The 24,441-nt window shown below is 39.4% G+C and overlaps 1 protein-coding gene across 2 annotated transcripts in view; it reads right to left on the reverse strand.

The window, feature by feature from the left end:
• Positions 1 to 24,441, reverse strand: part of LOC131426941 (RAC serine/threonine-protein kinase) — a 40,719-nt gene that overhangs the window by 2,811 nt on the left and 13,467 nt on the right. For both annotated transcript variants that reach the window (XM_058589731.1, XM_058589732.1), the window contains 4 exons: positions 9,272 to 10,080; positions 8,969 to 9,166; positions 8,753 to 8,904; positions 69 to 687 (listed from right to left, as the gene is read on the reverse strand). In XM_058589731.1, the coding sequence (XP_058445714.1) occupies positions 69 to 687; positions 8,753 to 8,904; positions 8,969 to 9,166; positions 9,272 to 9,811 (1,509 nt within the window). In that variant the 5' untranslated portion in view covers positions 9,812 to 10,080. The remainder of the gene's footprint in view (positions 1 to 68; positions 688 to 8,752; positions 8,905 to 8,968; positions 9,167 to 9,271; positions 10,081 to 24,441) is intronic.

The raw sequence follows: 24,441 nt of genomic DNA on the forward strand, positions 1-24,441 counted from the left end.
CTAAAATAGCCAAAGAAAAAAAAACATCTTTCACCCCAGTGCTAACTACAACAAATCTGATGTTTTACCTGTGAAAAATGTGGTTCCTCTTGTATGGCTCCCAGTGGACCGCTATTGTCAGGTGGAGTAAGCTCAACACTTTCACCGGTAAACTCCGAGTCGAAGTAGCGCGTGTCGGTATCGGAGGTCACCTGAGGCTGGAAAGGAGGTGTTATGCGTTTCTGCACTAAATCGGTCCAGTTGATGCTGGAAAAGAAAGGATGCAGCATTATCTCCTTCGCATCGGTTGGTCCACCGCCTAGTCGATCTTTGGGCTGTTTCATTAGTAGTCCACTGAGCAAATCTCTCGCGTTGGCACTGATATTTCGTGGGAACTTAACCTCTTCCATCAGAATCAACGTGAACAGGATATCGTGATCACGATTGTAGAACGGTAGTCGACCACACATCATCTCATACATAACCACACCGGTACCCCACCAGTCAACCGCTAAGCCGTAATCGTTGTCCTCCAGCACTTCCGGTGCCAGATATTCCGGTGTACCGCAGAAGGTTTTCGTTGTGCGTCCGTAGGTGATCTGTTCCTTGCAGAGTCCGAAGTCAGCAATTTTGATATGGCCGTCCTTGTCCAGCAACAGATTTTCCAATTTCAAGTCTCGGTAGACAATTTCATGCGAGTGCAGGTATCTGTTTAGAAAGACATGAAGAAAATACAAACAGGTGTGATATAAGCAAATATCATCTGCAATATAATTTCGTTTACGTTTGGTTACAAGCTTATTAGTGCTCTAAAGGTCTCGATCCGACTTGCATTCTGTGCGATTCGTTAATACCGTAGAAAAAGTTGCTGTGCACATCAGCAAGTGGACTTTCTGCGGATTTATTTTATGTGCCGTTCACCTCACACGAGAGATATTTGCCTTTCTTTTTAAAGAAATTCTACTGTTTCTTCGCACTCGGAGAAAACGCAGGATGACTTCGACTATGAAGTGCTGGATGATTGTCCCTTTCATTGCAAACACCAACAAACTAAGCGGTCTTTTTCAGGAAATTCAATTTCTCAAAGAATTATTTTCAAAAATGTGCTTCGTATAGCTACAATTAAGTTTATATGGAACACAAAAAAACTAGCTTTTAAACATTCATTTGACAATAGTTGTGTAGTCCTACGTCAACAGTGCCATAGGTCTCTTGTACTTTTTCGCTGTAACTTTTCATTTTTGCTAATTTATTCATCAATTAATTCCCAGCCGGACTTTCGTTAGATACATCATGACGGCTTATGTCATAACAAAACAAAATGATCGGTTATTGGTCGTTAGATTCAACCTGCATTGAAACTATACTACTTTATAATGTTGAGAAAATTTATCCTCCTTGAAAAGATACTACGAATCATCCAACTATCAACTGCTTTATTCGGTGGTTGCTCTTCCATTCATGGAAATCGACGTTCAATTTAAAGTTGACCCTTCCCGAGTAGTCTGAAGCAATTCCCAACTGACTAATAACAACCCTATGGTTTATCTGTCCCGATAAACAGTATGGCGATTTTAGAAATATATGATGATTTCGTCACGAATGTTTACCTCAAGCTCGTCAAAGGTCCAAGACTTGCTGGCATACATTTCACTTTTCAGATAACCCCATAAAAAGTCCGGAGTAGTCAAATCTGGCCGTCAATATCGCCTCTTTTTTACATCAGACGTCCAGGTATAATTTTTTTTGCAAATACAGTCTTGTCAAACCTAAAATTTTCTCAATATGTCACTCGTCAGCGCGGTAATTGATAGCCTATATCATAGATATTTTTTGTGAGTAGTCACAGTGGCAGCAGTCCCTTGCTTCGGTTCTACACTGGACCCTTGATAAGATTTGCTTCTATGAGCTTCTATTTTAAATCAACACACAGACTATTTTTACCTGGAGCTGTTAGAGGAATATATTCAATAGTTGCACTATTTATGTACCATTTAATTCCACTATTTCACTGTCACGTTATTACACTTTCACAAAGTCACTATACTTTAATAAAGCATAACAAACGTTACAATACAGATACGCGTATTTCGGAATGTTATTTACATCCTTCTATCGGTTTTATAAGTTTGTTTGAAAGAATGCTGTGATCCTGCTCCTTTTATACGAAATGTCTTATTGTCAACGGGTAAAAACGAGAAGAAACTGGTAGTAACAAACGGGTAGGACGGTAGTTTGATTGTCAGCGGAGGGTAACAAACTGAAGAAGTGGGAGATTAAGAGATTAAGTATTTCCTAAATCTATTTGTATCTTATGTGTCGGTAATAACTTGAATAGCCAGGAGGGCTTATTTCCTTGGTCACGATTTAATAAAGAAATGGAGTTATTTTTGAAGATTTCTAAACTTTCGACTGTGTCTAATTTCCATGGGTTGGAAATTTGTCTTATGATTTTTATGTCGTTGGTAGTGAGTTCATGATCTTCAGAAAACGCATGTTCAGCTACTTTTGACTTGAAATGATGTGGTAGTCCTATCTCTAATTCTTTAGATGCTTTCGCTATTTCAGCGACGTGCTCTTTGAAACGGATGTCTAGAGTTCTCTTTGTTTGTTCAATATATATTTTATCACAATGAGAACACGAGATTTTTTATACCCTAGATTTTTTCAAATTATCCGTAGGATCTTTTGTAGAACCTAGTAAATTTTTCAATTGACAGTTCATACTGCCGAATACTAAATCTAAAACAAATTTATTTAGTTTTGATTTCAAACCCAAGTAACAATTTTTGTTACGCTAGCTTGTTTGTGACTAGTTTGCAACAAGATATTTGGGTGATTGTTACTAACATCTAACTTTAGTCGGCTAAAAATAAGTTGTCGTTACGTTGTAATGCCATACTGAAATAACTTATCTTTTCATAACTTGAAAATAACTTGTTTTCAAGTAAACTAGTTGAAACTTAGTCACCAGCGACATTATAAACATTGAATGAATCCAGAATACTTTTCTATCATCAATAAAAAAGCAGATGAGTACTTTTTGTCACAAACTTGATACAAGTTACAAATTTCACAACGATTTTAAAACTGTCGAGCGAAATTCAATTTTACTTAACTGTTTTTTATGCGCCTTCAATCAAAATCTGTTTATAAAGATATAAAAAATAAACAACAAAATAACGCTATGTTCAGAATGCTCAAAATTATTCCAAGTAGAGTGATTTATCATCATTTTAAATTCATATATCATGAGAATTATAGAACTATCACAATCGATGTTCAATCCCTATATTATTTTCTTCGTGTTTATGACAGTGCATAGAACAAAAATGACTATTCTGCCTTTCACAATTTTCGGCAAAAAGTAGTTTCAAAAAAGTAATACCCTGGTTTTATTTATGTTTCATACACTTCTTGAGACTCCATGTTGTGTTCGACATATTCAAGCCAACAAAGGTTGTTTTGTTTGACTTTGTGAAAGTGTAATAACGTGACAGTGAAATAGTGGAATTAAATGGTACATAAATAGTGCAACTATTGAACACACAGACGTTCCTAGGCCATGGTGCCCACTTGGTCACTGTTTTTTTGTGCTGAATCGAACAGATTTTATAAAATTGTTGATAATTGTGTTCATGTATGTGTCTTATGAATTTAGTTGCAGTTTTCGTCATCATTGTGTATTTGTTTGTTTTATTTTTTTTAATATGAAAATTGTACATACCTACATATATACATACACACATACATACATACATACATACAGGGCTTTTTGTGGAAGCACGCAAGGACACGCAGTGCCCCTAAAGAAAATTTCGAAATGTCACCCTGACTCATCTGGGCATTTTTAAGCTTATCATACTTATCAATTCGTAAATGACTTTGATACTAGCCAGACCAACAAATCGGAATATTGTTGATATCATCCTTGATGATTTCCATCCATCCAAATTTGGAAGCTGCTTTAAAATTTGATACGTATGTTGTAAACAAAAGTTCTGCTATTCTATTTTACTAAAATATTATGTTTTTAAGGTATGAATGATTTCAATATTTCCTCTTTAAAACATACAGGGTCCGGCACTCGAAGTGTAACCAATTAAAAAGGCCATAAATTCAGTTTGGAAAATTACTTTTACTTAATTCAAAGTACAAAATGTGTAAAAATAATACAAAATTCAGAATCAATTCACTTTTGCTCGATATGACCACCTTTTGCCTTGACTTGATGACTTGAGAGAGCGAAGGAGTTGCTTCGTTTAGCCGAATGTGACTTGCAGGTATTTTGGCCCACTCGCGGACAATAACTTTTTTCAGCGCCTCGAGACTGGTGTATCTTTTAGTTCGGACTTTGCTCTCCAAAATGGCCCAAAGAGAATAATCCATTGGATTCGCATCTGGTGAATTCGAGAGCCATTGTGTGGACGTGATGAAGTTCGGAACGTTGTTTTTCAACCATTCTTGGTTCACTTGAGTTTTGTGAGACGGTGCCGAGTCCTGCTGAAACGTCCATGGTCTGCCACCGAAATGTTTGTCTACCCACGGCTTCAAAGCAACCTCCAGAATACTTTCCCGATAATATGTTGCATTTACCTTGACGCCAGGCTCGATGAAAACGATTGGAGAGCGCCCATCTGCGGTTACAGCGGCCCAAACCATTATCTGTTGCGGGTGCTGCCTCCTGGTGGCCAATCGATGACTCAAATTCTCGTATGAACGGTCGGTCAAGTAAACCCTATCGTTTTGAGAGTTTACGAATTGCTCAATTGGAAAAATTTTCTCGTCAGAAAATACAATGTTCGGAAATTGACCGCTTTCGGCCAAACGAAGCAACTCCTTCGCTCTCTCAAGTCATCAAGTCAAGGCAAAAGGTGGTCATATCGAGCAAAAGTGAATTGATTCTGAATTTTGTATTATTTTTACACATTTTGTACTTTGAATTAAGTAAAAGTAATTTTCCAAACTGAATTTATGGCCTTTTTAATTGGTTACACTTCGAGTGCCGGACTCTGTAGTGGAGGAGATACAAAAATTGTGCATTAACGTGTCCCTTAAAGTGGAAAATCAATCAATGAATTATGATAAAATCAATCAATCAATGAATTATGATAAAATCTAATACAATATCTTTGATTCGGTTTTGTGAAGTTATACCGCAGAAAAAGTAGTTCGAAAATTTTTCAATACTGATATTAAGCAAAGCAAAGTCCTGGCCATACATTCCTCTTGTGGAATTTGGCCTTTCTGTTTCAACAGACTTCGCAGCCGATTCTTAGCTTACAGAATTATTTCATGGCTAGTACTATGGATCTTACTGACACTAAGAAACCTTCCAGGTCGGGGTTCGAACATACGACAACTGGCTTGTAAGATCAGCGCCCTATGCATTGAACCGCCAACCCGGGCTATACTGATATTATAGCGACGCGAAAACTCGAAGCGAATGTCCCTAATTTTATATCAATCTAGAAGTCAATCTATCAAACAGAAACAACAGATCTCACTCTAATTAATGGTTTTCGTATATGAGATGACTAATGGAGGTAAGATAAAGAGGGTACCGTTACCCTACTTTTATTTCTACTATTGGTCGATCGTTAGTCCTGAGCTGAAACGGTGGCCTTTATTACCGTTCTTGCATGCACTTCCTCTTACACTCCACTCACACATCAACTCACCCATCAGATATCCTTTCAAAATAAACTGGATGAACATCGTTTGACAGCTATAAGTGGTTCGCTCACATGTTCAGTTTATATTGTTTTATTCTATTTTACAATATTACATCTCATTCCACTGTATTCTATGATACAAAAACCACGAATAAACGTCAAAGATGAACTTGATTTACCGTTCATCTGCTACCATCGTGTGAAACACAATTGGGATACGTCCATTCCACTTAATTTCCACTTCACACTGGTAATAAGGGCCGGTAGATTGTATCTGATGATGTTTGCGATACCGTCAAGCCCATAAACCACGGGAGGGGATAGCCGATATCATTGATAGTATCATCATTTCTCCTCTCACTGCTTGATTACAATGTGAGTAGGTGAAGAGCATTGCCAAACTTTGGGCAATCTTCCTTTTACCAAAATATTGAGGTTTATGTAATACGATAATTACCTAAAAATGCGGAGATGCACTTCAGTTGATTTTGGGTAGGTTTCTACCCAAAATTAGGTAGCGGCTGGTAAGAGTTTAAGTTCCTTATAATTGATGACGATGGCCGAATGGTAGCGATCAAACTATGTAAATAATAGGACCCTTGTGACTGAATACCCAATTTAAATTCTAGCAATGTAAAATTAATTCACATTCCAATAACATATATCGAAAAAACAACCTAGCAAAAGTTCCAAGATTTTGGTTGTAGCAAAAAAATCGGAAGTAGTTAAAAGAAAATATGTGCAATATGTGCCGATTATCCATATGGGATTATAAAGTGAGGGGTAAAATGAATTTAGAATGCAATAATTTCGAGTATTTGATCGGAAATATTTCGATATTGATTTTATCCTATCTGTCATAGTTTCGCCTTTCTCTATACTGCCGCTCTACGCATAATTGTCCCATATTCTCTAGAAGTGTTTCCAAAACTGGTTGCTACATCCACATACATACTTATTTTTAGTGGGTAGTAAACTCAAAACAACAGTGAGTCGGAAATAGTGGGCAAAAATTCACTCATTCTTTCTTTCTACTACAGGCCTTTCGTTCGACTTCTTCCATCAAGTTTTGTTCTGCCGCCTTAGCAACTTTCCTCACCATGTGAACTGCATGGGACAACAGCTCTGACATCTTTGGAGGGTTCATGCGTAATGCCGAGATAACAAATTCAGCCAACATATAAGGGAGCAACTGTACTGCTTGTGGATAGGAAGCAAACGATTGTCCAGGCGCATTAATTTTTCACAGTTGATGATATCGGTCTTAATATAAATGTCGCTCTTCAAGCCATTAGAACAGATGACTCGCCACACGATATATTTATTTTCAATCTTCGACAACTCAAAGTATTGAACATTTTTTCTTTCAGTAGTCATATAGTATATCTGTTCTGAAAAGCACGCGACAGCTCCCGTCTTACTTGCAGTGTGTCTAGACCAATTAGCAATTCGCGACTTTCATAGCTCGGTAGATGATGAGGATTAGTTTAAAACGGTTGCAAAACTAATCGTACGATATGCGTCAAAATTTGGCAGAATGTGTATAAAAGTGTCGCCAACGTTGAGAGAATAAAAGTTTACCGAACGCGGGAATTTTAAAATAAAAATTCCGGTTCTTTTTTGATCATAAGGTACTGCTTGCAATGGTTGAAAATTGGAGTCAGTATTACTTTTTCGAACAGCTTGGGTATAGCGCTTATACAAGTAATGTTACGATAGTTCTTGATATCTCTTTTGTCACCCTTCGTGTAGACTGGAAACATAAATGAAGCTTTCCATAAGTTAGGGAATACATCCGTAATTTTCAAATGCAGTTTCTCGGACCTTCTCCGAAGCGATGTAAATCGTTCTGCCAATTGAACTACTCTGGATGCGATGAAACACATATCAGAAGACTTCGCGGTGAAAAACAAATGCTGATATATGATTTGAATGTTGAAATATTACTCTCAAGCCTGTGATCTTATGCCGCACTTAAAAACTTATCAAGCTTTTTCCCTACGAATCAAATTTGATTCCCCGGCTGGGCAATAATATGTGAGATTTGGTTGTGTCCCTCACAAACTAAATGTTAATCCATCCATCCTGAACTTTGAATAGTTCAACTTAAAGGGCCAGTAAAATTTGGCGCCCGGGGCAAAATGAGAGATTTGCCGCCCCATGATTGGTTTAGTGAGCAAAAAAAAGGTCCCAAGGTTTACTTTGCCGCCCCCCTAAAATTGTTGCGCCAGGATACGCCACTGGAACCACTGTTCTATAGGATTTCCTATATAAGGGACGATTATACGTAGAACGGCAGTATACAAAGCATATAGTAAGTAGCTCGACAAGATCGGAGAATCTTTCTCTGACCAATGATCAATGGTCTTTTTTTTATGCGGTCTTTTTTTAAACGAATTTTTAGAGTTATACGTTTCTTTTTATGCTAAGTTTCAGAGTTATGCGGTTTTTTCTTGTGCGAATTTTCAGAGTTATGCGGTTTCCTTTATGAGTTTTTTTATGCAAAGTTTCAGATATATGCGATTTTTTTTATGGGAAGTTTCAGAGTTATGCGGTTTTTTTATGCGGTACGCAAACTCGCATAAAAAAAACTTCAGTGTATTATTACTCATGTATTTGGATTATGGAATGTGGCCGAATAAGCGATGAAAGTGTTAAAGTACGCTTTTTTGAACTAGCCGAATTATTCATCTCAATGATTTTGTGTAAAAAATATGCCCAAATTCGTGTCAAAAATTAATTTAATGGAGCAAAATGTTTCAATGTCAAAAGAAACGTATTATCATACCACTAAGTGGATTAAGAAGGAGTTTTCATGATAACATCAAAACATGCACGACTCGTCTAAAAACCCATGGAACATGTATCGAAATCACCAATGAACAACTGAATGATTCACAGCTGCTGCTGTTACACTATGCCAGCAACACCTGGTTTTCCCGGCTGAAATCATCTGAATGACTTGTTTTTTTTAGAGTCGCCTTCGGTGTTTGTTTCTCCAATTCACACTAGTTGCTTCCCGAAGCATGGCAACCAATGAATGAATCACACATGAATTCACCTACTACTAATTGTTTGCCACATCGCGACTAACTTACCCCAATGCTGAAATGATTTCGGCGCCATAAAATCGTGTTCGGTCCTCGGAGAAAACTCGCTCGCGGCTCAGATGGAAAAATAGCTCTCCCCCGTTGACGTACTGCATCACGAAGCACAGGCGGTCGACGGTTTGAAAAGAATATTTCAACGACTGCAAGATACAACGATCGTCATTCAAAAACACACCAATTAAGATTTGTCCAGTGTCGACTTACTATCAGGAAAGGATGGTTTGTTTTTTTCAGCACACGATTTTCCGCCATCGTGTGGGCGACTTCATCTTTCTGGACGATGACTTCTTTCTTGAGAATCTTGATGGCGTACAGTTTGGCGGTAGTCTTTTCACGACACAGAATTACCTTTCCGAAGGTTCCCTTGCCGAGCACTTTTAAGAACTCGAAATTTTCCAGTGTCTAAATGGTGAAGAAGGAAAAACAAAATACAGAGATTAATTAACACATTTAGTTTGTTTTGATCGGTTCATGAAGATTTCTGATAATTTTTTGCATTTTACTTACCACTTTCTTTCTACCACTAATTTTCCCAGTGGAGGTTCCCTGTACCGAAAATTTCTCAGTCAACAGTTCATCCTCAGCAATGGATGCCATTTCTACGTCTTCGTTCGATTGTGATCCTGCCTGGTATGCTTCGGCTTCCGTTATTCGATTAGCCACACTTCTGATCGCTTCGACCCATTCCTGACGTTCTTTTTCTTCCTCGACGTGAAACATCCGCTCGATAACGGTGGTCCACTGTAAGCCGCGTATGATGAATGTGAAAGGCCGGGGTCTATCGACTGACATTATCTGGCAACCGCGCACGGTGAAGTTGTTCGAGGGTTCCGCTTGAAACGAGGCATCCGGTCGATTCTTGTACCCGACCAAGGTTCCATCGTCCCGAAGGATGAAGTATCGCGAGCGCCAGTTCTTAATATGTTCACCACGTTTGTAGAGCCAACCTTCCTTCACGATTTGGGCAGTGATGGCAACCGGTTGGGTAACACGAGTGGGCTGCGATATCGGAACCGTCTGCGACGGATTACTGTCCGCAGTAGACATTACGATTTGATTTCACTACACTGTCACGGGTTACCTTGATGAAGTCACAAATTCGAGGTATTAATGTTTTTTTTTTTTCTAAGCCGTTCAGTTTTTGAAAAGTTCCTCAACGAAGACGACGACGACGACGACAGCGGCAATGACGACGTGTTAATTTAGAGCGCGCGTGCACTTTCACTGGTCGCTCTCGAGCACACTGCAATTTGCTATGCGATGAGGACTTCGCCTCCCGTCTCAATCGACAGCACTGGCAATGTCGTTGTTCAAATCTGTAAAGTAAATATTGAATATTGTTTATTGAATCATCGTTTGACGCGAATGAAAAAGTGTTGAACAAAACCGGATTAGCACGTAAGCAGTTGGCAAATACAAAACAAAAGCCTACCGGTTGTAATCCTCTACAAGTGGAGGAATAGATGATGTTGGCACTGGTAGGCGAAGACACGTTTCAAGACCCTTACTTGTACCCTCGATTAAAATCTGTATAGAATTGTGAGATGCAATTGCATCGATGTGAAAAACAATGCATTCGAAACGAAATGCTCCCATTGTAAAATACATTGTCATGTGCTACCGATTTCTTATCAGATTCTACAAAGTATTTCGCTACAATATCAGTAGTTATTATTTTAATTGTACAAAAAAAACACTGCATCTCTGAGGTCAATATTTTATAACAAACCTAACAATACATATAACCCATATTACCTACATTCTCGAGACACCAAACAAATGAATTATCATAGACAGATTTAGATCCCTTCGACACCCCGACCAACGTTGAAGTTTCGAAATGATCTCCATTGTGTCTAGTTGACATGAAATTTTTCTGACTAGAAACATGGGCTAAAAATATAGAAATGTGTTAAACACTCACGCAAAAAGTGCCGGTTAAGTTGGTATCTTCAAATCTGCTCAAACAACAACAACAGCACGTTGCAGAAGAATTCCCCCGCCGCGGCTGTGTACATGCAATGTTGTGCTTTCCTTAGTGCGATGGCAAAGCAAACCGAATAGACGGGGTCCGAAAATAGAACCAGACTGCAGAAGTCAGGGACGGTGGTGTGTCTGCGATGCCAGCGGTATTATTTAGCCAAAGCTAAATCAGCAGAGCGCCAGACAGTTGACCTATCCACTGTTCAAAAAAACAAAAGAAAAAACTAACCCACTGATGATGATGATGATCTTTTCTCACAATTTTAGATTGTTGACGTAACGTAAGAAGCCGAACTCGAACGCAATGCATTGGCCGTAAATTTTCGCCAACAAAGGAAAAGGATACAGGACTACCGAAGTGATTTAATGCAAAACATCGCTTATTTTGATTGTCGCTAATCAATTCCATAAGGAATCAGAACAAATTGGCTCAAATGGCACGTTCCCCTTGATATTTGGAGATTTGTGCCTTGTCATCAATTTGTTTTTAGCATCATTTTCCCGATATATAAGAGGGAAGGATTGAAAGGAAATGGTAAGGTTTGAACTAGGAGGATGGGAAAAATTGACGACACAAAAACACAAAAACAGCAGAAGTAAATTCTGCACCCCTAAGGGATGCTGAACAATCTGCTGGGGATCACATTTAGTGGAAGCAGAAGTAAATTCTGAACCTCTACGAGGTCCCGAACAGTCTGCTGTAAAACCTATTTAGGTTTATTTGTGCGTTCTTTCTGATGAACGATGCACAGTTAATAAAACCTCCAACCCCCGAGAGAATTTAGAGATTTTACAAAAGCGACACCATTCTGCACTCTCGGAAGAATGCAGAGCGATTCGCACGAGCAGAAGTAAATTCGGTACCCCATAAAGGATGCCAAACAATCTGCTAAACCCTATTTAAGGTGAGTACAGAAAGGATTCATTCACTCCAGGAAGAACGATGAACCCTTCTGACTATAGCTCCTTACCACATTGGGTGAGAAACGAGAGAATATCCTTTAATTGTAGCTCCGCATACACAGACTCAACCATGTATGGAGAACCAAAAACCCGGATACGTAGTTGCGTCAATGCGGGGCAGTTACATATCAGATGATATGAAGTACCGTGATCGCTTTCACACAATAATACTCAGCACGTTGAATAGTAGCCATGTGATAATTGAGTTTACAATGTCCAGTCAGAGCTCTGACCAGAATACTGCAATGATGCTTGGAAAAATGCAGTAGACACTTTGACATTTTCAAATTCAAATCTGGTAGAAATGCTTTTGTCTGAGCGCAAGTTTGCAAGCTGCGGCCAGTAACTGGCATGTTTGGATGCAGCCCAAGAACGAATCTTGTGCTTTATCCAACTAATTGAAAGTGGTAAAGCTGGTTCAGGACCAACGAAATCATTCGTTGCACCAGCTCTAGCCAACTCATCAGCCCATTCATTTCCAGTAATACCAGAATGGCCGACTACCCATAAGAAGTAAACAGCATTTGAAATGCTGAGGTCTTCAATTTGATTTCGACATTTGTCGGAACAAAAATAAATTCGTTTACCACAGATCCTCTGCTGAAGTGTCGATTGTATTACACACAGAATCGCGTAGATTTCTGTTTGGAAAACAGTACAGTAGCTACCAAGTGAATGAGACTGCTCTAGCCTCATTTCACGACAGTAGACACCAGCACCAGCACGACCATTCAACAGAGAACCGTCCGTATTACAAACTATGTGTTCATCAAGTTGTCGTTCCAAACAACCAGACAACCATTTCTTACGAAGAGGATAGCTCACATTTAATGTTTTGAAAGGAAAACTGCATGTGAGAGTTAGGTCATTCATCCCAGGTAACCATTTGAGACCACAAGCGAGTGTGGCTGGTAGCATAATCTAATGGGTTACTGTTCCAAAGCCCTGTAACTCTAAGACGGTATGCACAAGATAATGCTTCTTGTTTTAGGAACACATGTAGTGGTTTAATACACAGTAGCGCCTCTAGAGCAGCAGTAGGAGTTGTCGTGAATGCTCCTGTCATCGCCATTAGGACCATCCTTTGGAGATGATTTAGCTTTGACTGAACTGTCGCGACTTCTCCTTTCTGCCACCATACAAGACATCCATATGCTAAAATTGGTCTAACAATAGTTGTGTAGATCCAATGAATGTATTTGGGTTTGAGTCCCCATGATTTTCCAAAAGCTCGTCTGCATTGGCCGAAAGCCATGCAAGCTCTTTTAATCCTGAAGTCAATGTGAGCAGACCAATTCAGTTTTGAATCAAGAATAACTCCGACGTATTTAACTTGATCAACCACAGTGACCTTTGAACCGAAGAACTGTAACGGACGAGCTCCTGTGATTATCCTACGATGAGTGAAAAGCACCATTGATGTTTTGCCCGGATTTACAGATAATCCAACCTGACAACAATGTGTTAATGCTTATACCGGTCAGCAATTGATGATAATCGTCATAAGTCGGAAATCCAAGGTTATTAAGTTTCGTTAACAAACCATCAGCGACCAGGTTCTATAAAAGTGGGGATAGTACACCACCTTGAGGACACCCACAGACACTCAGCTGCTTGCCGAAGCGATGAACAAAAAAGTCGATTGCTAAGCATTTTATGTATCCAATTTGTGATACTTGAAGGTATGCCATGACCACGGGCTGCTTCCAGAATTGAATTGAAAGACACGTTATCAAAGGCACCTTCAATATCTAGGCAAACTCCCAATCAAGACTGCTTTTGTGAGAAAGCTTTTTCAATGTTGTACACAACATCATGTAACAGGGTTATAGTGGACTTTCCATGCTGGTAAGCATTCGATGTAGCGGATGCACGCCCAAACTAACATTCCTGATATAGTGATCGACTATGCGTTCCACTATTTTAACAAAAAATGAGCTAAAACAGATAGGCCTGAAACTCTTCGCTTCCTCATAAGTGTCACGACCGCCTTTGGAAATAAATTTGACAATTATTTCCTTCAACGATTTTGTTTTAGGCTTTGTTAAGACGTAAAGCCGCCTTGAGCTAGTTTTAACATGATCAGTATCTAACGGGGAAACAGATTGGAAAACCGACATGTGAACACAATGATGTAATGAAAACCGCGAAAATGTTACCGCAGAGACGGGACTCGAACCCGTAGCTAACTCCTAACCGGGGAAATTGTTTTACCAATTAAACTACCCTGCATATGAAATCACATGAAGAGAAAGTCCAATTGATTGGACGAAACTAAGCATGCTTCGCTCTACTTAGCCACTACGGTATTCACTTACAGTCCCGTATCGACGGAAACAAATTCAACAGAAACACAAACAATGATCACGAGTCTATTTCTACCCATCTGCTCTTGCCGCACGATACTGATTTGAGACTTTTGTTTTTGTCTATTTCGCTATCTACGGGATAACACACGATAGTTTCATCCATCGATTTAATGGATCTCCACTAGTGTGTGGTAGCAGCAGTGACGATTGTGTGATCTCAAACACAATGGTAAAGGTAGACAAACCTTTTATTGTCCTTCAACGATTTTGTTTTAGGCTTTGTTAAGACGTAAAGCCGCCTTGAGCTAGTTTTAACATGATCAGTATCTAACGGGGAAACCGATTGGAAAACCGACATGTGAACACAATGATGTAATGAAAACCGCGAAAATGTTACCGCAGAGACGGGACTCGAACCCGTAGCTAACTCCTAACCGGGGAAATTGTTTTACCAATTAAACTACCCTGCATATGAAAACACATGAAGAGAAAGTCCAATTGATTGGACGAAACTAAGCATGCTTCGCTCTACTTAGCCACTACGGTATTCACTTACAGTCCCGTATCGACGGAAACAAATTCAACAGAAACACATACAATGATCACGAGTCTATTTCTACCCATCTGCTCTTGCCGCACGATACTGATTTGAGACTTTTGTTTTTGTCTATTTCGCTATCTACGGGATAACACACGATAGTTTCATCCATCGATTTAATGGATCTCCACTAGTGTGTGGTAGCAGCAGTGACGATTGTGTGATCTCAAACACAATGGTAAAGGTAGACAAACCTTTTATTGTCCTTCAACGATTTTGTTTTAGGCTTTGTTAAGACGTAAAGCCGCCTTGAGCTAGTTTTAACATGATCAGTATCTAACGGGGAAACAGATTGGAAAACCGACATGTGAACACAATGATGTAATGAAAACCGCGAAAATGTTACCGCAGAGACGGGACTCGAACCCGTAGCTAACTCCTAACCGGGGAAATTGTTTTACCAATTAAACTACCCTGCATATGGAAACACATGAAGAGAAAGTCCAATTGATTGGACGAAACTAAGCATGCTTCGCTCTACTTAGCCACTACGGTATTCACTTACAGTCCCGTATCGACGGAAACAAATTCAACAGAAACACATACAATGATCACGAGTCTATTTCTACCCATCTGCTCTTGCCGCACGATACTGATTTGAGACTTTTGTTTTTGTCTATTTCGCTATCTACGGGATAACACACGATAGTTTCATCCATCGATTTAATGGATCTCCACTAGTGTGTGGTAGCAGCAGTGACGATTGTGTGATCTCAAACACAATGGTAAAGGTAGACAAACCTTTTATTGTCCTTCAACGATTTTGTTTTAGGCTTTGTTAAGACGTAAAGCCGCCTTGAGCTAGTTTTAACATGATCAGTATCTAACGGGAAAACAGATTGGAAAACCGACATGTGAACACAATGATGTAATGAAAACCGCGAAAATGTTACCGCAGAGACGGGACTCGAACCCGTAGCTAACTCCTAACACTGCTGCTACCACACACTAGTGGAGATCCATTAAATCGATGGATGAAACTATCGTGTGTTATCCCGTAGATAGCGAAATAGACAAAAACAAAAGTCTCAAATCAGTATCGTGCGGCAAGAGCAGATGGGTAGAAATAGACTCGTGATCATTGTATGTGTTTCTGTTGAATTTGTTTCCGTCGATACGGGACTGTAAGTGAATACCGTAGTGGCTAAGTAGAGCGAAGCATGCTTAGTTTCGTCCAATCAATTGGACTTTCTCTTCATGTGTTTTCATATGCAGGGTAGTTTAATTGGTAAAACAATTTCCCCGGTTAGGAGTTAGCTACGGGTTCGAGTCCCGTCTCTGCGGTAACATTTTCGCGGTTTTCATTACATCATTGTGTTCACATGTCGGTTTTCCAATCTGTTTCCCCGTTAGATACTGATCATGTTAAAACTAGCTCAAGGCGGCTTTACGTCTTAACAAAGCCTAAAACAAAATCGTTGAAGGACAATAAAAGGTTTGTCTACCTTTACCATTGTGTTTGAGATCACACAATCGTCACTGCTGCTACCACACACTAGTGGAGATCCATTAAATCGATGGATGAAACTATCGTGTGTTATCCCGTAGATAGCGAAATAGACAAAAACAAAAGTCTCAAATCAGTATCGTGCGGCAAGAGCAGATGGGTAGAAATAGACTCGTGATCATTGTATGTGTTTCTGTTGAATTTGTTTCCGTCGATACGGGACTGTAAGTAAATACCGTAGTGGCTAAGTAGAGCGAAGCATGCTTAGTTTCGTCCAATCAATTGGACTTTCTCTTCATGTGTTTTCATATGCAGGGTAGTTTAATTGATAAAACAATTTCCCCGGTTAGGAGTTAGCTACGGGTTCGAGTCCCGTCTCTGCGGTAACATTTTCGCGGTTTTCATTACATCATTGTGTTCACATGTCGGTTTTCCAATCGGTTTCCCCGTTAGATACTGATCATGTTAATTATTTCCTGCCAAGCTCTTGGAATATATCCTGTCGCGAGACTAAAAGTAAGTATTTTCTTCAAAACATGTTTAAAATGTGCATACCCTTTCTGCAGTAACACTGGGAAAACTCCATCCTTTCCAGGAGACTTGTACGGAGCAAAACTCTCAACTGCCCATTTGACCGATTCAATCGTCACAACGCTTCGAGCAAGGGCCCAAGAATCGTAACTACCTGGAAAAGTCTCGGGAAGAGCTGTCGGTGATGGATCGATACATCCTGGAAAGTGTGTGTTAAAAAGATAGTGAAGTACATCACCTTCATCAGACAAGTGCTCACCATCTGAAGTTCTTAAGAAACTGACATTAAAGTCCTTAGACTTTGGAAGTAACTTATTTAATCTGCTAGCCTCGTTGAGACTAGAGACATTTGTGCAAAGGCTTTTCCAACCACTTCGCTCAGACGATCGAAGACCGTTTTTGTAAGCCCTTCGAACCGACACGAATGCTTCCGACCCATCTCTGCGTCGGTGGTTCCAAGCTATTCTGCAAAGTTTCCTTAGTCTAGCAAGTTCAGCATTCCACCAAGGAGTTCCTCTAGTAGCTCGCACAATCCGAAGTAGACAAGCCTCTTCATATGCTGCAACTATGAGTGAGTTTGTCTTGTCGACAACATTTTCCAAATCAATTGGGTTTTCAATTGTTGGTTGGTACCCGTAAAATCTAGTCGCCAAGCCCTCTTCATAGAGGTCCCAGTTTGTAGATTTGGGATTACGATATGTGATAATATCAAATTTAACGTTTGAATGATCAAAGAAGATGTACTTATGATCAGACAACGAAGGTTCGAGCTCATCGGAGACGAGCCAATTCACCAAATCATGCGCAATTCTATCACGACGATTGGACGATTTCCAGCATTGACTATGTGCAGGTTTGTACTGCTCACAAATTCCATCATATCAGAGCCTCTCGAATTTATATCTGTGCTGCCCCAAATGATATGGTGAGCATTTATGTCTCTGCCGATTACAAGCGGTAAATCACTCTTGCAGCAGTATGATACAACCTTTTTGAAGTCATCGCTTGGCGAAGGTTGGTTATGCGGTAAATATGCCAAACAATAGACATATTTCCTGTCTATGCCATCAATAGTCATACCAACTGTGACAGCACAAATATCCCGAGTTGTGAGCTCCGATATGAGAGAAACATCGAGAGCACTATTTGCAAGTATGCATGCTCGAGGCATTTCACGTGGATTAGTCATACCGTTCCTGTTGAAGGCAACCAAGACTGGGTTTAACAATTTTCCAACGTAGAAGTTTCCCTTTTGGAAATATGGTTCTTGAACCAAAGCTTTAGAAGCTTTACCTTCTTGCAGAAGTCTGGATAGATTCACAGTTGCTGTACGTTTAAGCTGGAGATTGATTTGTGCTACTCTAACCATTATCAATTAAAGTAATGAACACTGCATCTCCAGCACTTATTGTACAACAACTAGAGTAAACCACATATATTGGCTTATAATCGCCTATAGCGAACCATGTAAGGATTTTTCAAATGTTTTAATCATTTAAATCCCACGAGTTGCGAAGAAAGAAGTCGTCCACTGTGCCAGAGCTTCGCTTAACACAGTATGGGAAAACCCCAAGATATTCCGTTCACGACTGCATTGTTTAACCTCCTGCAGCCATTCAGTCATCGGCACGGAAATACACCTTGACTTAGGAGTTCCTATTTTTGTGGCCTTTTACAACATGGAACAAGAAACCAGTGGATCAATTCTTGATAGAAAATAATTCCGCCGGATGCCACACGGCTTACCTGTTTGGTGGACTTATACCACCGGTACAGGTGGACCGTAGCGTTATTCTTAGCCAGTTGGGAAACCGCTACCGACACTACACGGCTATCTAGGCTGATCAGAGAGGGAAGTTGACATTGATGATCAACTTCCATGGATGGCCGAGCAGCCGACTGTTTGAAAGCAATATTAACCCACTGATGATGATGATCTTTTTTCACAATTTTAGACTGTTGACGTAACGTAAGAAGCCGAACTCGAACGTAATGCATTGTCCGTAAATTTTCGCCAACAAAGAAAAAGGATACAGGACTACCGAAGTGATTTAATGCAAAACATCGCTTATTTTGATTGTCGCTAATCGATTCCATAGTGTAAATGAAAAAAAAAACGAATTATTTTATGTTAAGATGATGTCTTTAACTTCGTTCCTATGTTCCGTCGCTGTCACCGAGAAACAGATCGAGAGGGAAGATAGATGAATGAAACATCTATCAAAAAAAAAATTTGCGAGAAAGAACTCTAACCTGCAACCTTCTCCTTACCGTGGAAATTAGACATGGGTCAACCCGTTCGTTTCAAAGATCCGCTCAGAACTTGATAGATCTACCAAAAAAAAACTGAATGAGAGCCATAAATTTTATTCTGTAGTAAATAAATTCAATAACTATTACATGTACTTTTTTGGCATGTCTCGTAGCAAAATTTGCGGGTTGTTCAGTCAGATGTAACAGTTCGTTATAAGTGAGAACTACCCAAGTAACATTTTTAATATTAATAAATACTTGTAACTGTCTCCAATGCTACATAATAAATCTTGCATTAAAACTTTAAACTTCACGAAAGCCTACTGAAAACCTCTATAAGAGCATGTTCCTGTTAAGCGGACCATTCTTCATAAGTTTTATAAAGCAAAGTGAAGAATCAACATAAACCTTCGTTAAAATTCCAAATTTAAGAAAATTTTGGAACCAGATTTACGATCAACATTAAATTTATTGGGATGGAATGAATTCCGCTATGAATAAACTGTCGTTTTGATGATATTTTTCTTGACTATGTGTGTGCCAGGTCTGCTTTGAATTCAATCAGTAAGAATACATTAGATTGTATTTACGAGTTTGAGGCTTGGATATATAAATCTACTTTGGGACAACTAGTGCCCGGTTTCCGCTTCCGAACGCACCGGTAATAGTGAATAAAAGCTCTAAAAACTGAGCTAACTTCGCTTTCTCAGCAACGGTTAAACCTCATTGTCTTAAAAGATACTGTGCAATTTCATCCAGATCTGACTTCACTTCCGGTTTCGAAATTATCAAAACTTTCAAACTGTCATACAAAATGATGCAAAATCGGTACGCATCGGTACGTGCTGGTACGGAAGAAGAACAAAACGCACCCGTGCTTTGTTAAATTTTGTATAGCGTGTAGGACTCCCACATTTAAATCTTTATTAACTTGACATAACTGTTTACAAATTTAAAAGCTAGGTAGTTTATATCGAAGAAAGTTTCTGATTTTATTCAAGTTTCAAAAAAAGAAACCTGAGAGAATCTTCTAGTGATATTTTTGAAAATTTAAGTAATATGAGAAAGGCATCATTACACCACTAGGTGGATTAAAAAGGTTTTGCCTTTCTATATAGAAAGGTATTAGAATTGCTGTAAAAACCGACTTTCGAATGGAACCTCGGAGACCCATAGTGTTATATAGCATTCGACTCAGTTCGACGAGATCGGAAAATGTGTGTGTGTACACTTTTCAAAGATATTTTTACCGCTCATATTTTTCTCAGAGATGGCTTAACCGATTTTAACAAATTTAGGCTCGTTTGAAAGCTACTGTCGGACCATTGATCAAGGTTGAAGATCAAATGGCTGTGACTTCTGGTTCCGGAGATATAATGGCATAAGTGACGTAGCCGACAAAACGTGTTGTTTTTTACCGCGCAAGTTTCTCGGAGATGACTTAACCGATTTTGACAAGCTTAGGCTCATTTGATATATATATATATATATATATATATATATATATATATATATATATATATATATATATATATATATATATATATATATATTAATATATATATATATATATATATATATATATATATATATATATATATATATATATATATATATATATATATATATATATATATATATATATATATATATATATATATATATATATATATATATATATATAAAAGTTCCAATATTTTGGGATCACCTCTAATTTCGTAAAGCGCTAGTGCTCAAAAGTTTGAACACCTCGAAAAATGTCCTCATGCAAAATTTGAGCTAAATCGGACATGCGTAAGGGGTGCTGCCCAGCGGTTGAAGTTTGAAAATTTTCGATCTTGAAAAAGCACCCTCCCCCTATTTTTGATATTTTTTCTAAGTCCCAGAAAGTCGATTTTCTTGAGATAACACTAAATCTTGTTTAAGATTTTTTGGCATCAAAAAATTTTTTCGGAAGGTGTACGTACAAGTTCTCACAGAGCCAAACGTGACAGAGAGAAGAGAACTCTTCTTGAATCTGTGCAGTAACTCATGTGTACGGAAAAGACACTAACACAGCGGCAAAAGATACTTGAAATTTTATGTTAGATGTATAAGAGATGTGTGTGAATACACTCAATTTCGGTGCACAAGGCGAACTGTTCGTGTTCATAGCGCCACTTATTGGCTACGGCAAAGCGATATGAAAAGATCGTTTGGATGTCATTGACCAGCAATCACAAGCAACTTATAATGAATTTGTTCATATTGTGCTGTGGAAAAAAAATCCCTCATTATTTTCTATTCGGTACCTGATTTCATCGATTGAGGGCTGAGGCCAGTAGGTCGCGTAAAACCACGTGACTCGCTATTACATTTCTCTCCATGCTCTCTCGCAAATGTGCAAAATGACTCTCGATGTGGCCGGGTGGCCAAGAAAGTTTTCATATTTTCGGTTACCAGTTTGACTACATCACATAAAATCCAAGAAAGCTGCCGCTTGTTTGGCAGCCTTTTTGAGCCGATTTTATTTCTCTCCATGTTTCGTTACGTTACCAGGGAACTAAAATGGCGCCGACATAGAAATCGACTTACCTCCACAAACATAATTTTCACTTAATTTTCATCGCGACAACATATATGTTTTTATGCACTAATCGCATCTAAATTAAATTATATAGACATTGTCGGGATAGATTTTTGATCCATGCTTTTGAAGGCGAGATTTTCAATGAACAAGTTGAAAGAAGGCGTTTTCAGCTATGCAATTCTTTCTTCAGAAAAAAGACTTTCCCACCGCTAAAGTCAATGAATCATTCTGAAATTTTCACAGAATAATCTAAACTAATTTTCTAAGAGATTGTCAGTTGGGTTTTTTGATATTCGTTACCGTTTCTGAGAAAATCAGATTTGAAGCGTGAAAATGGCCCTCTAAATCACCCTAAAACACACTGGCCTCAACCCTTAAATAGAGAATCTAAAAAATAATAGAACGCGGATGGGGATGGAATTAATTCTTTCAATTTGACTGGAGGTGCAGTGCACGAGGTGTACATAAGAGCGGAACTAGTTCTTTTGAACCGTTCGCGAACGAACCATCTCTAGTGGAAATGCTCTACCAACTAAGCTGCACTGGTATATGTGGAAACACATTCCAGAAGACAACCCGACTAAGTAGCGCGAAACACGTTCATGATACTGTGCACGGGGCGGTTTAGGTTCATACTGTATAACTACTTGCTGCTGACCTAACATCGCATATCTCGCCCCGATTGCTTCAACCGTACGTCTCACTTATTCCCATTTCCATGGTGAAAATTTTTTGCAAATTTTCATTTTCTCGCCTTTTCCGTCACCTATCCTCGCTTTCAACATAATTTTCGCTGAAGTCGTACCGTGGATGAATACTGTATGAAAGAACTGTTTTAATCCACCTAGTGGTGTATTTTTTTTTATTTTCTGGTGCCGAAACGTTCGAAATGTTGCGAAAGGCCTTTCAGTGATAATTGTATGTCGCGAGCAAGTGATTTTGATTGGTACAAGTTGTTCGACAGTTTTGATAGTTTCCTTTGATTATCGAGGTGTGGTGCACTCCAAATTCCTTCCGACCGGCCAAACTGCCCACAAGAAATACTATTTGAGTGTTATGCGTCATTCGTTCGAAGTTGTTCGTAATAAGGCCGGAAACCGTATTCGCTTGATTTAGCTCCGTGTGACTTCTGGCTATTCAACAAACTCAAACGACCGCTCCGGGGAAACCGCTTGGAGTCAATTGAAGACATCAAATATGCATTGCTACGCTTATTAAAGGCTATTCCGGAAATTTTTTTTTTTTTTTTTTTATAATAAAATTTTTATTGGGCTCATTTGCGTTAGCTTAACGTGGCCGATTATCTTGTTGTTAGGTGGATATGAGTGGAAGCCGTATTATGGGGCGACCTGCTCCCCTAAAGTTAGTAAAGGAGTGTCAGGAGGGTGGGACCTATACTGTATTGATTTTGAACATATTTTGGTATTACAAATCATTCATTAATAGCTTGCATCTTCTTAACACACTTTTCATTTCCGAGTTCTTGACGTTCTCCAGATTGTAACGAGGAAGAGACTGTACTAGACTCGGATGCTTTGTTGGTGTACTTTGATGTCGGTGTGTCATTTATGGATGGTTTCCAGCAATTCAGCTTGACCAGTGTTTAGTTCATTTGGGGTAGGACCACTGTAGAAGAAAGAAAGAGAAAGAGAGGGCACTAGATTTGCACGTTTATAGCTTTGAGGAAGTTATAGAGGTAGGTCATGTAAAGGAGATCTCGGGTTGCCAAAACGTCACGGACTGGAACATAAGGTGGTCTACCTCGGGCCCGAAGGGAATCAATTAGCTGGAGTCTGACGTCGCAATACTCGGAGCACACCCAAACAACATGCTCGATGTCATGATAACCGTCTCCGCAAACGCAATGATTACTCTCACTAAGGCCAACACGATGAAGATGCGCTTTGAGCAAAGAGTGGTTGGACATAAGTCTTGACATTGTGCGAATAAAGTCCCGGTTCACGTCCAACCCTCGGAACCAAGCTTTCGTCGATACCTGCGGTATAATGGAATGTAACCACCGTCCTAGATATCCATCATTCCAGGAGGTTTGCCAGCTGACGAGTGCCTCTTGACGAGAACGACTGAAAAATTCATTGAAGCAGATTGGTCTTTCATAGGTTTCACCTTGTAATGCGCCCACCTTGGCCAGTGAGTCCGCCATCTCATTGCCCCTTACGGAACAATGTGATGGGACCCAAACCAAGGTAATCCGATATGATTTTTCAGATAAAGCACTCAGTTGTTCCCGTATTTTCCCCAGGAAATACGGCGAGTACTTTCCAGGCTTCACTGAGCGAAGAGCCTCGATAGAGCTGAGACTGTCCGATACAATGAAGTAGTGGTCTGTGGGCAAAGTTTCAATGATCTCAAGGGTATACTGAATTGCAGCTAGTTCTGCGACGTAAACTGAAGCCGGATCACTGAGTTTATAGGAGGCGGTGAAATTTTCATTAAAAATACCGAAGCCAGTGGACCCGTCGAGATGTGATCCGTCAGTGTAAAACATTTTATTACAGTCGACTTCTCTAAATTTGTCATTAAAAATATTTGGGATCACTTGAGGGCATACGTGATCCGGGATTCCATAAATATCTTCTTTCATGGATGTGTCGAAAAACACCGTAGAATTAGAAGTATCATAGAAACGAACACTGTGAGGATTATATGAAGAAGAATAATTGTTACGTGACATGAAATCAAAGTACAATGTCATAAATCGGGTCTGAGAATTAAGCTCGACTAGCCGTTCAAAGTTATCGATAACCAACGGGTTTAAGACGCTACATCGAATGAGTTGTCGATATGAGAGATCCCACAAACGGTTTTTCAACGGGAGAATTCCCGCCAGTACCTCGAGACTCCCCGTATGAGTCGACTGCATACAACCCAAGGCTATACGCAAGCAACGATACTGGACTCTCTCCAGCTTGATAAAGTGTATCTTCGCGGCTGAACGGAAACAGAAACATCCATACTCCATCACTGACAATATCGTTGTTTGGTACAGCCTTATAAGATCTG

The sequence above is a fragment of the Malaya genurostris genome, chromosome 2 (assembly GCF_030247185.1).
Source record: "Malaya genurostris strain Urasoe2022 chromosome 2, Malgen_1.1, whole genome shotgun sequence".
Lineage (NCBI taxonomy): Eukaryota > Metazoa > Arthropoda > Insecta > Diptera > Culicidae > Malaya > Malaya genurostris.